The sequence below is a fragment of the Protomyctophum bolini genome (genome assembly GCF_963924005.1).
Source record: "Protomyctophum bolini genome assembly, chromosome: 1".
Lineage (NCBI taxonomy): Eukaryota > Metazoa > Chordata > Actinopteri > Myctophiformes > Myctophidae > Protomyctophum > Protomyctophum bolini.
The window spans coordinates 51,911,753-51,924,767 of record NC_137862.1 but is presented as its reverse complement, the minus strand read 5'-3'; the positions used below and the strand labels follow the sequence as shown (position 1 = coordinate 51,924,767).

Sequence of the window (13,015 nt, the reverse complement as noted above, 5' to 3'; positions counted from 1 at the left end):
AGAATCTGATCTCAGGTCAGAATGGGTTAATCAGACCAGTGTGTTGTCCAGTGGAAACCTCGTATGAATCTGATCTCAGGTCAGAATGGGTTAAACCACCAGTGCATCTCTAATTGTTCCACATGGTTGTCATGGTGTGTCACGGAAAACTAGTGGTCGATATGTAAACAGTTGAGACCTTTTCATTTGTTATACCACTAAATGTGTGTTGAATTGTTAAAATATGGCGTGATTAAAACATGCTTTTGACTTGTACAGGTCCCCTCTGTTCAAAAACTTATCCTATACTATAAATGTGCCACGTCTGTGTGTGTGTGTGTGTGTGTGTGTGTGTGTGTGACTGTGTGTGTGTGTGTGTGTGTCTGCCTGCGTGTGTGTATGTTTGCAATGCACGTAACCCGAGAACCGTTTGCCCCACCGACTTCAAATTCGACACACTAATAATAAAGAATAATATTTTTGTAATAATAATATTTCAGATTCTTCTTCCGCTGTATAGTGAGAGCTTATCTGTACTTGTAGTGAAATCTGAGTTTGTCGCAAGTGTGACATGCTGTGATTTCTCCGGTTGCTTTGAGCATGCTATAGTGATGATTATAGGCACCAGATCCAAGCAGCCAAGAAAGGGACAAAAGAGACCTCTATATGTCAGCTTTTTGCTTCTACGGGCCGACGGCGTGGAACAAGCTCCCACTGTACCTTCGACAGGCAGCCTCTGTAGACATTTCTAAAGCACAGCTCAGGACCCACTTCTTCTACACCCTTGCTTTTAATTGATTTTTTCATTTTTTGTTATTCGTGTCCTCACTGTATTGCATTACTGCTTTTTTTTTATTTTTAGAACCGATCCTATTTTTAGAGCATGCGTATAGGATGGCCCGCGGTATCCGTGCGTCTGGTGTAGCTGGTATCATTGACATATATTGGTCCTATCCAAACGCACTGTACGCGCGCAGTAAACGCATACGCACACGCGCAAAATTGCCTGGTGTAGCTTGGCCGTCAGAGCGAGCGGGAACCCCTTTTCGGGTTTTAAGAATTATGTTATACATTTAGCCATTGAGAAATAGCAGATCTACAAGCTCATAGCGAGCTTGTAGATCTGCTATTAACTCGCAGGGGCGAGTTCCGAAATTGCATTAACCCATTTTGGGTTGGGAACCCCTTTTGGTGTTAGCATTATGTTAGCTTTAGCTATTGAAAAATAGCAGATCTACAAGCTCGTAGCAAGGAGTCTTGCAGGACACACAGCTCAGTGGCCTTCTGGTTAGAGTGTCCGCCCTGAGACTGGGAGGTCGGGGTTCGATCCCCGGCCGGGTCATACCAAAGACTCTAAAAATGTCGACCCAGTGCCTCCCTGCTTGACACTCAGCATCAAGGGTTGGATTGGGGGTAAGTACTATAGTGTCATGTCCAGGGGGTGTACTTGTACATCAAGCTGCCTCACGCTATACAGAAACAGGAGATAGGCTCCTGCCCCTATGGGCGTCATGGCTCGGCAAGGCTACTTACAGGACACACAGAGGACATAGCAGGTTCTTCTAAGCTCTTTGGACAGAGTATAACTCATATGACTTACAGGTACTTCTTGTTTTCGTAGACGTCATGCAGCTTCAAGACGTGGGGATGTTCTATGAGTTTCAGGATGGCAATCTCTCGCTCCACCTGTGGTGAGAAAGAGAGGGACAGGACAGAGAGACACAAACAGGGACATATTAGGTTCAGGTTCAGGTTCAGGTTTATTTGTCATGTGTATAGATACAGAGTATAAATACAATGAAATTTATTTTGCTCAGAGCACTCTCAGTCTTACATACACAGGACATAAACAAACATCTATAGTGCAAGAAAAAGACAAAAGGGGGTAGAAACTGTCACTGAGACGGTTGGTACGAGATTTGATGCTCTGGTAGCGTTTTTTTGCGTTACAATAGTATAATTACGTCATTGGGGGGAAAGGGATGAGACCATGTTTGTGGCTCATTGTATGGTTGTGCATTGCCACACGCACACACACTAGAAAGACATGTTGTACGTCATTTTTTATATTCATTTCAGTGTTTAGCTCACGCAAACAAAGGTCAAGCAATGAGTAAGACGGACGGCGTTTAGGCATTTCCTATACAGAGCCGCAAGAAAACGGTGTAAATACTAAAGTGACAGTTTTTGCAGCATAGCCTCCTCGGTATATACCCAGGCTTTTATAGTTCTGTTCGCGTTCGCATTCTCAAAAAGAAAAGGATTTAGGATCCACCGCACCGGCTGTTTTCGCCCAAAACACCCGCCAGCCCCTCTAGTATACGCTGCGACGGCGCTGTGAGCTTGTAGATCGGCTATTTTCAGCGAGTGTATAAAAATCTGCCATTACGATTTCAGTCGACTAAATCAACTGTCGATTTAGTCGACTGAAATCTCATGACGTTTTAGTCTATACTAAAACTATAGACTAAAACGCTAAAACATTCACGGTGACTAAAATGTGACTGAAACTAAACTATATTGAATACCCAGTGGATATAGCAACACAACTGTCACGGTGAAACGTGTGCTCATGCAGCAACAGTATACTGTATATACAGTACGTGCAAGCCTTGGCACTTATAGGCAGTATAAACCCTTGAATGATGAAGTTCTATCTACAACTGCTCCCAGCAGCAGTTTGTATGGCGATGCGGACAGAGGCCGTCGTGGAGCTTATTGGACCATATGGAGAAGGAGCCGGTCTGTTAGGCCTGCTCACCAACCCGTCACACACGCAAAAGGGGGGACTCTGTTGTGACTCCGGCAAGTTGGCCGTGTGATGCCGCACAGCAGGCCGCTCGCTGTCATTAGTCAGAGCCAATCAGGCTCCAGGACCCCCCCCCCCCCCCGCCCCACACACACACACCCCCACATAGCAGCAGCAGAGCCTCTCTCTTTGATGTCCAAAAAGCTTAATATCGCTCGCGGCATGAAGGGGTAATTCCCCTTTGGTTAAAAGATGTTGGCTTTCCTATACACGGGAGACCCCGGGTTCGATTCCCGGGGCGTCGTCTCAATGTTCTGCGTGCACACACACACACACACACACACACACACACACACAAGCATTACGCACTGCTTAACGTCAACTACTGTAATTATGTATATAATTATGTATATCATTCTAGGACCGATAGAATTATTATGTATTTGGCTGCCAACCCCCATCTGAAAATATGTTGTTCCAGCTAGGACCCCCTCCCAGAAGCAAAGATTTGAGTTAAAAAAACGTTCGCTCTGAACGAATTTATATATTCAAAGATTTTGTGCCACATTTTCACGATTTTTCAGAAATAGCAGAACTACAAGTTCTGGGCTTGTAGGAGCTGCTATTTTTTAATAGCCAAAGTATAACATATGATGTTATACTTTGGCTATTGAAAAATAGCCAAAGTCCCTTTCAGAATGGGCTAAGAGGAACAGACGGTAATCCTCCATTCAACCATAATCGTAATCACTACAATATTTTTCTTCTTCTCATAATATCAAAAATTGACGAGAAGAAAAAGTTAAATTGATATATTTTTTGACGCATTGTGAGCACGTAGATCTGCCATTTTTATTTTTTTTCTCAAATAAGCATTCATTAATTGAAATCAAGGCAAAAGTTGTGAAACAATCGCACACATTGATTTGACGTCATGTCATGCCGCCTCCAGGAACAACTCACTGTCCCAATCAATGAGAGGCCCCAGCTGTGGGAATCTCTAGGCTGCAGCTAATCAAACTAATCCTAAATTCTATTGATTTGCCCGGGGCGAGCATTCCCCATCACCAGTGTTGTTTTCGTCGACTAATACTTATGACGAAAAATGTTCCTCGACTACCTTTTTTCTAAATAAAAACTCAGCTATGATGACTAAAACTAAGACTAAATATAATTGACAATTTCGTCAAATGAATAAAAATTTAACTAAAATGTTAGGAAGGGACTATGGTGTACAAGAGATCCAGTATAAGTCATTTTTACACTTGGTTGCATTTGAATACGCTCTCAGAGTTAAATTAGAATTCATTTTATAATATAAATGTGGGGGTCCCAGAGATAGAAATGTTATTAAAGGGGGGGTCCGTAGCCTAATGCCTGAACTGGGGGTCCTTGAAATTAAACGGGGTTGAGAATCCCTGCATATTCCTGGCATATCCTTTCAAATGGGGGTCCGCAGGCCATTTATAGTGTGAATTTTTGGGGGTCCTTGACATGAAAAAAGTTTGGGAACCGCACTGTACTATAGGACAGGAGTGGTCGTTGAGGGAGTGTAAAATGAAACCAAATGGACCCGTTAAATTATTGTTAAACATCTGCATGACTCAATTAATTTACAAGAAGTCTATACACAATTAGAGCGTGCAAAAATATTGTGTTATTTCGATCAACGTTTGGCCTGTTTTCTCAATACAGCATCAAAATCTTTCTTCAGTTTTTGGGAATGCTATATAAATCTCATTCTAAAACGGTTAGTCCCAATACTTGGCTGGTTATACCGCCCACGTGACCGATAATCCACCCCTTTCATCATTTTTCATCACTTTCTATCATTCCCAGCTGATCCCATGCAGCTCTGTATAGCTGTACTGGGGAAGGGGAGCGCTCGATTTGCCTTACAAGCCCCTGCCGTGCGGGGCGTCTAAGCACCTCATAATGACTGTGAATGTGTGGCTCCGGGTGGCCTCGTATAAAGACATCAAGCGCCTCCTATTCCACCCGTCACACTGGCTGACTAAAAAAAAAAAAAAAAACGTGTAGCTACTTTTGTGAATTTAATAGTTTTGAGGTTAATCCATTCTGAACGGGAACCCGTTTTGGTGTTTTAAAGCATTATGTTATTCTTTAGCTATTGAAAAATAGCAGATCTACAAGCTCATAGCGCGGCGGCACCGAGTGGCGCGCTATGAGCTTGTAGGTCTGCTATTTTTTGGGGGAAATCGTGAAAATGTGGCGTAAATCTTTGAATATATATTCTTTCACAGCGAAAGGTTTTGAACTCAAAAAAATTTGCTTCTGAGGAGGTCCCTGGAACAACATATTTTCAGATGGGGGGGTCGGCGGCCACCATTACAGATAATGTTTCGAGGTCCTTGACATGAAATATCGAGAACCACTGATAAAGAAACATGAGGTTTTTCAGAAAGAAAATACATTTTTAAAAAAATAGATTTTTTCGTCAGGCCTACATGGGTTAATATTCATTGCTATACAGTATATGTGTGTAACCGTTTTTTTAGAAAAGCAATAAGCCACGCGAGGCCCCATAGCTTATACTGTACCGTGGATTTTATAATGGGTGAGAGGGCTGGAGACACTCGCATCTCACCCGTTATAAAAATCCATAGTATATAACCGGAGACCTCTTGCAGAGGCTCATTGCTTCATCAAAATGGTGGTCCGTCCGTCCGTGGCTCAAATGCCAAATGAATACGTGGGGCCTTGATATGAAAAAAGATTGAAAAACCTGTACTGTATACTATAAAGAACTTCAAGATTTTGAAGTTGATTATCTTTGGGCCCGCATGGAGCTTTCAGGAGGTTTCCCCTTTCCATGACCATCATCGTCCATCACCATCTATTCTATCGTCTCAGACATTTTTTTACATCTGAAAATATGAATTTAACCAATTTTTTGGTGTTAGATACATTATTATGTTATAATTTAGCTGTTGAAAAATAGCAGATCTACAAGCTCGTAGCGCGCCACCGAGTGGCGCGCTACGAGCTTCTAGGTCTGCTATTTTTTGGAAAAATCGTGAAAACATGTTTTCAAGTGTGTTTTTTAATTCAAATCTTTGCTTCTATTGGGGGGGGGGTCCCATGGAACAACATATTTTCAGATGGGGGTCAATTACATATAATCTTGGGGGTCCTTGACATGAAAGTGTTTGAGAACAACTGACATAGAAACATATAGGGTTATTTTCAGAAAACTGTCAGGATTTAGAAGACATTATTTTGTAGAATCGTTCCCAGGTCAAAATGGCTTAAAGGGACACTTCACCCTTTTTGCAAAAAAACATATGTTAATGACGTTTAGAAGCTTTAGATCACTTTCCTGGGGGTATTTATGTGTGTAATATGTGGTTTTAGATATTTTAGATTGTAGCAGTGAGCCTGTTGTCTCTGATGTCATGGACACTGGTCTCACTACCTTCCTGGACTACAATTCCCATAGTTCTTTGGTGCACTGCTCCTCCTTGTGGATAGGGGGGAGAGCTGTCTTACTGAGACAACATGTAGTCCAGGAAGGAAGTGAGCCCAGTGTCCATGACATCAGAGACAACAGGCTCACTGCTACAATCTAAAATATCTAAAACCACACATTACACACATAAAGACCCCCAGGAAAGTGTTCTAAAGCTCCTAAACGTCATTAACATATATCTTTTTTTGCAAAAAGGGTGAAGTGTCCCTTTAAGCACACGCTATGCTTCCGTCTCATTTTTACTTCAGACATGCGAGTCTCTGCATGCATGCAGACTCCCCACCCTGTGCCCGCACACGATGTCCGAGGGTCCCAGGAAAGGAGAAGGAAAATGTGAAATGGTATCTCAGTCCTTCCCGAGGCGTTCCCAACTCTATAGCCGAGGTTGCGGCCGGCCGAAGGGAATACATTCTATAAGGATTCCCATTACAGTATAACAAAACTGCAGCATACCGTAGCACGGGCCCGGCTGAGTTCCAACAACGTTATCAATGCTGAGAGCTCTCTCAACAGCATTGATCTGTTTTAGCTGCACTGTACAGAGAGAGAGAGAGAGAGGCTATTGCTTTGTTTAGGAAGAGACAGATCGAGCTGCGGCCGTCCCGGTTTCCTCCAGCTCGGTGTTGAAGTGTCCCTGAGCAAGTACACTTAACCCATTCTGAACGGGAACCCATTTTGGTGTTATAGCATCATGTTATGCTTTAGCTATTGAAAAATATAGCAGATCTACAAGCTCGGGCTTGTAGGTCTGCAGTTTTTTGAAAAATCGAGTGGTCACCAGTGGAAACCTCGTATGAATCTGATCTCAGGTCAGAATGGGTTAACCTCCGACTGCTCCCTATAGTGCTCCACCGCGCGGCTGCACGCCGCTCTAATATGGACGGGTCAAATGCAAGAGAAGTCATTTGACCCCCCGCGGGATCACTTCAAAAAAACCAATAACCAGCTGCAGTAGCATTATTTGCTTTAATTATAGATAAGCTTGACATGGTACTCAAAGTAACTTTTTAGTCACACATCGCAAACACAACCGTACTACCAACCGACCAAACACTGGCAATCTGCAATCACTCATCATAAACTTCACGTTGCTATTTTAGTTTTTCTTTCTGCTACCTGGCAAACCTATTCTCCCTAGTTTTTCTCATGACATAATTATTCGTTCTCAGCGAAGATATTTGACGTTGTAGAGCAAAGAAAGAGTCACTATAGCCCTGAGGGGCTCTGCTCAACCAAGTATATAGGGTTTATGTGGTTAAAAGAACTGATCGTTTTGCCTGTGTGTAGGACGCTGGTGCACAATAACATGGCAAATGGACTTTCGCAGGTATATTTGGTTCAAATTGGCTCAGGGGTAGAGTGGCTGGATGGTAACCGCAAGGTTGCCAGTTCGAACCCTGTGTGGGCTCCCCCAGAGTTAGTGTCGAAGTGTCCTTGAGCAAGACTCTGAACCCCTGATTGCTCCCGATGTGCTGGTTGGTGCCTTGCATGGTTTCCGCCGCCGTCTGTGAGAATGTGTGTGTGAATGGAATGCACAATCTATGTAAAGCGCCTTGGATAAAGGCGCTATATATAAATGCACCATTAAGAAATGCACCATTTACCACTAAGGAATGAATTAGCACTAAGGAATGTTCTGTGATCGCATTTACAACCCAGCAACACACAGGATTCTCCCAACGCTGTGACATCTAATTATTCTGTTTGTCATTGTCTGGCACACACAGCGTATACTCCTCCGTACAGTGTAATTAAGCACATGTACAAGGAAAATAGACCACCCTGGCCTTGCCATCAACAACAAAAACATCTATTACGACCCTATTATGACCCATATGGTGCATTAATTCATAGTAATAAAGAACTACTTAGTAGGAAACGCAGTCACACTGTCACACAACATGCATACGCGTCCGTGCGTGCGTGCGTACGAGATAGTTAAAGTGATACAAGGGCTTCTTATCGTCTCTATTCTCCGTGCACGTTTGCGTGCATGCAGCATGTAAACCTTTATACGATTCAATCAAGTAACCATGGCATCGGGGACTGTTCCCAGAGGCATGCGTTGTTAGCTTATAGGTGTCTCTTCACAGACTAGCTTTTAATTGCAAGCCTGTAGCAGCGGTCCGCTGTCGTCCAGGGTTGACATCAATTTCAGGAACAAATCCAACCGGTCTTTGTTTGTCTATTAGTCACCTCAATTATCACCGCCTTCTCTCCGCGTGCCCAACGCAATTAACACACGAGATCCCCTGGCATGGAATCTGTCTTAATTAATTAGCTTTTTCACACGCATACTGTACATGTATGTAAGCAAATACATTAAACAAATACTATAATATAATAATGACATGTATCACTGGGTCGGCGGTTCGAATCCCGGCTCCTCCTCCTCCTGTCCACATGTCGAAGTGTCCTTGGGCAAGAAGCTGAACCCTACACTGCCTCCAATGAGTCGGTCGGTGTGTGCTCGCCCACCGTCGGTGTGTGAATGTGGGAAGTGAGGACGCTGACGTCGACTGTTCGCCGCTTCACCTCCCAATGTATGAATGAATGAACCGTTGTAAAGCACTTGGAAAAGCGCTATAAAATGCAATTCATTTACATTTCATATATGCGACCAGATTTGACTGAGAGCCTGCCATCCATCGCGCAAACTCAAAAATGGGTTAACGGGCAAACTCTTCACATACTAGAGCATGTCTGAAATAAGTGTCAGAGCTTTTTACACTTGCTGAAAATAGCCGATCTACAAGCTCACAACGCGTCGCAGCGCGACATGTTGTGACCTTATAGATCGGCTATTTTCAGCATGCAACTAATTGTAAAATGACTTATACTGGATCTCTGCTCCACTAGTCCCTTCCTAACATTTTAGTCTAGTTTTTATTTGTCGACGAAATTGCCAGTATATTTAGTCTCAGATTTAGTCGTGTCATAGCTTAGTTTTTATTTAGTTTCCATTTAGTTTTCGTCAGTGGAAAAAGGTCGTCTTTGTTTTAGTCGACGAAAACAACACTGCAGTACTGTGTAGAGTCAGAATGCATACACTACAATGCACTTACATTTTCTGTGTTGTATATAGGCTACACTAACCAATCAAAAAGAACGCTAAACTAGACACATAACAAAACATGGAGTGTATAGATGTATAGCATTTTAATTTAAAATCGAGATGCAATGCGTGTATAACAATGAGTTTATAATGACACACTTATATACAGTGTGCAGTCGTATGTATATCTTGTATAACCTAATTGTGCCCATGAGGACCTTATTTCTATTGCTTGTATAGGTTCAATTCACAAGAGGAATACATGTTTATACCGTTGGTGGTGGAACAAACCACGTCAGAATAATCATTATTACTCTTTTACATTCTCTCATTGTGTCGGTTTAGTATTTCATCGAAGTGTCTCGACATCTCACGCATGGCGGTTGCCCTGCCTCGCCTGCACTACACAAGACGCTAAATCATTTCCCGCACGTCCTTAACCCATTCTGACCCGAGATCAGATTCATACGAGGTTTCCACTGGACACACACTGGTCTGATTAACCCATTCTGACCTGAGATAAGATTCTAAAAATGTCAGTCGCTCTTCGATTCTTAAAAAAATAGCAGACCTATACAAGCTCGTAGCGCGCCACTCGGTGGCGCGCTATGAGCTTGTAGATCTGCTATTTTTCAATAGCTAAAGCATAACATGATGCTAGCACCAAAATGGGTTCCCGTTCAGAATGGGATAAAACAAATGACTTAATTACCGGCATATACTCATTGGCATAACTCAAATGCAAAAAAAAACGAATTATCATGCCAATTGCTCAATCAAAAAGCCAGCAAATGACACAAATCACAACTGTAAATGGATATGAGCTTTTCTTTACAATAGGCAGAGCATTCAAGCATTATTATTATTATTATTTTTTTTTACTTGTCTCAGTCTCTTACCGATGAGGTTTGTATAACCCATTCTGAACGGGAACCCATTTTGGTGTTAGCATCATGTTATGCTTTAGCTATTGAAAAATAGCAGATCTACAAGCTCATAGCGCGCCACCGAGTGGCGCGCTACGAGCTTGTAGGTCTGCTATTTTTTGAAAAATCGAAGAACGACTGACATTTTTAGAATCTGATCTCAGGTCAGAATGGGTTAATCAGACCAGTGTGTGTCCAGTGGAAACCTCGTATGAATCTGATCTCAGGTCAGAATGGGATAAAGCACAACCACACTTTGGTAGAGGTATATGGAAGACCATCCATATATATACACCACATCGGTATAACGTGACATTTCAAGTTCAAGGACCCCCCGTGTGGCGTGTGGGTCCTCACTGTGTGCGTGGTCTAGGGAAGCGTATTGCTTTGCATATACTGTGCTGTACATGATAGCCCCCATGAGGTGTAGTGTACAGTACATATGATGATGATCTCACACACCTGTGGTGAGTTAACAAGGGTCTCACTGGAGATAATGGGCTCATAAAGTCTCTCTCTCTCTCTCTCTCTCTCTCTCTCTCTCTCTCTCTCTCTCCCTCCCCCCCCCCTCCCCCTTCTGGACTCCCGCAGGAAGTCTTTAATTTCCCAACATCTATCACAGCTGATTGGTCAATAGGCGACACACACACACACACACAAATAAAAAGCATATTATTCACGAAAACATCATTTTGAATGGTCAATAAATACAAAATCTGGAATGTCTGTGGGCCTTGTATACCCTGTCATTTCACCCATTTACAGTAACGTGTTATGAGCCATTATCAACACAATGGTGATCATTCCTGTATTGTGTATATTAGGCCCATTTAGGCCTGACGTCGAAATTTAAAAAAATGTCTTCTAAATCATTTTTCTGATATATTTTCTACATCAGTGGTGCTCAATATTTCATGTCAAGGACCCCAAGAATGATATGTAATTGGCCGCCGACCCCCATCTGAAAATATGTCGTTCCAGGGACCCCCCCCCCCCTCCCAGAAGCAAAGATTTGAGTTAAAAACGTTCACTCTAAAAAATAATATATACTCAAAGATTTGCGGCACGATAAAAAAAAAAAATAGCAGATCTACAAGCTCGTAGCGCGGCACTCGGTGCCGCGCTAAAAATAGCAGATCTACAAGCTCGTAGCGCGGCACCGAGTGCCGCGCTACGAGCTTGTAGATCTGCTATTTTTTTCAATAGCTAAAGTATAACGTAAATGCTTGAAATGAAACACCCAAAGGGGTTCCCACTAGCTCCCGCCACCAGAATGAGTCAGTGTTAGTGAGCGTGTTAATGAAGTGAACGACTTTGACAGGGTGTATAAGTGTTGGTGACAAAATGAGACTGAACAACATGACCTTTCCATCGACGGAAGAGTCTTCCACCTTGTCGTTTTATACCACACGGCCATCAAGAACAGTGCTTTCCAGGGACGTGAAACACATAGACATCAAAGGGGGCTTGAAGCCCCCCCCCCCCTGCCCTTTTACCCGCGTCTGTAAAACAACTGCCCTTTCCAGACCCTGAATGCAACATTTACTATGGGTAACCCATTTTGACCTGAGATCAGATTATAAGAATGTCTTCTACATCCTGACAGTTTTCTGAGAAAGCTATGTCAGTCGTTCTTCGATTTTTCAAAAATAGCAGACCTACAAGCTCGTATGATGAGCTTGTAGATCTGCTATTTTTCAATAGCTAAAGCATAACATAATGCTAACACCAAAAGGGGTTCCCGCCCCAAAAATGGGTTAGGACAACTTTTGTAGTTTTTCAACCAAGGTCCATGTTTTAGGTTATTGTTATTAGAGAAAGTAAAAAGATGAGAGTGTTCATTCTTTTTCATTTGCTGCTTTCTTTTGTTTTAGCGATTTTAGCTATTTTTGACAGGGGGGGAGGGGGGGGCGCGGGGGCATTCGAACATGGGGCTAAATACGTCTTTATTTACAAAAACATATAGCGATTTAATTATTTACTATAGTCCTACTAGACCCATTATAAATGTTAAATGGTGCATTTATATAGCGCCTTTATCCATGGCGCTTAGATTGTGCATTACATTCACCCATTCACACACACACACACACACACACACACACACACACACACACACACACACCGATTGCGGCGGAAGCCATGCAAGGTAGCCTACCAACCAGCACATCGGGAGCAATTTGGGTGTTCAGTGTCTTTGCTCAAGGACACTTCGACATGTAGACAGGAGGAGGAGGAGCCCGGGATTTCGAACCGCCGACCCATGGATCATTGGACGACCTGCTCTACCTCCTGAGCCGCAGCAGCCCCATTATCTCATGGTCAAGATTACCTGATGGCAATCTGTTACTGAGCTGCTGGGGCTTAAGTGTACTGACTGGTGTCAATAGTCCCCCCTCGCCTGCATGCCTTAAAGTCAGCGGCTCCATGCGTGGTAGCTTCTCTTAACCCATTCTGACCTGAGATCAGATTCATACGAGGTTTCCACTGGACACACACTGGTCTGATTAACCCCATTCTGACCTGAGATCAGATTCTAAAAATGTCAGTCGTTCTTCGATTTTCAAAAATAGCAGACCTACAAGCTCGTAGCGTGCCACTCGGTGGCGCGCTATGAGCTTGTAGATCTGCTATTTTTAAATAGCTAAAGCACAACATGATGCTAACACCAAAACGGGTTCCCAGTCAGAATGGGTTAATGAATTATGTGGAGCAACTCAGGGGGGCCGAAGAGCGCCGTCTACGTTCAAATCCCTATTTAATTGAAACACGATACAGAGCGGAGAGGCCACAAAGGGTGATAAATTAGAACATCC

At 43.1% G+C, this 13,015-nt stretch overlaps 1 protein-coding gene across 1 annotated transcript in view; it reads right to left on the bottom strand.

Moving 5' to 3' along the window:
* The window catches only part of brsk2b (BR serine/threonine kinase 2b), a gene marked incomplete at its 3' end in the record, with an annotated part of 139,153 nt that overhangs the window by 51,704 nt on the left and 74,434 nt on the right, over window positions 1-13,015 (bottom strand). Inside the window, exon 3 of the mRNA XM_080762330.1 lies at window positions 1,580-1,665. Coding sequence (XP_080618456.1) covers window positions 1,580-1,665 — 86 coding nt within the window. The remainder of the gene's footprint in view (window positions 1-1,579; window positions 1,666-13,015) is intronic.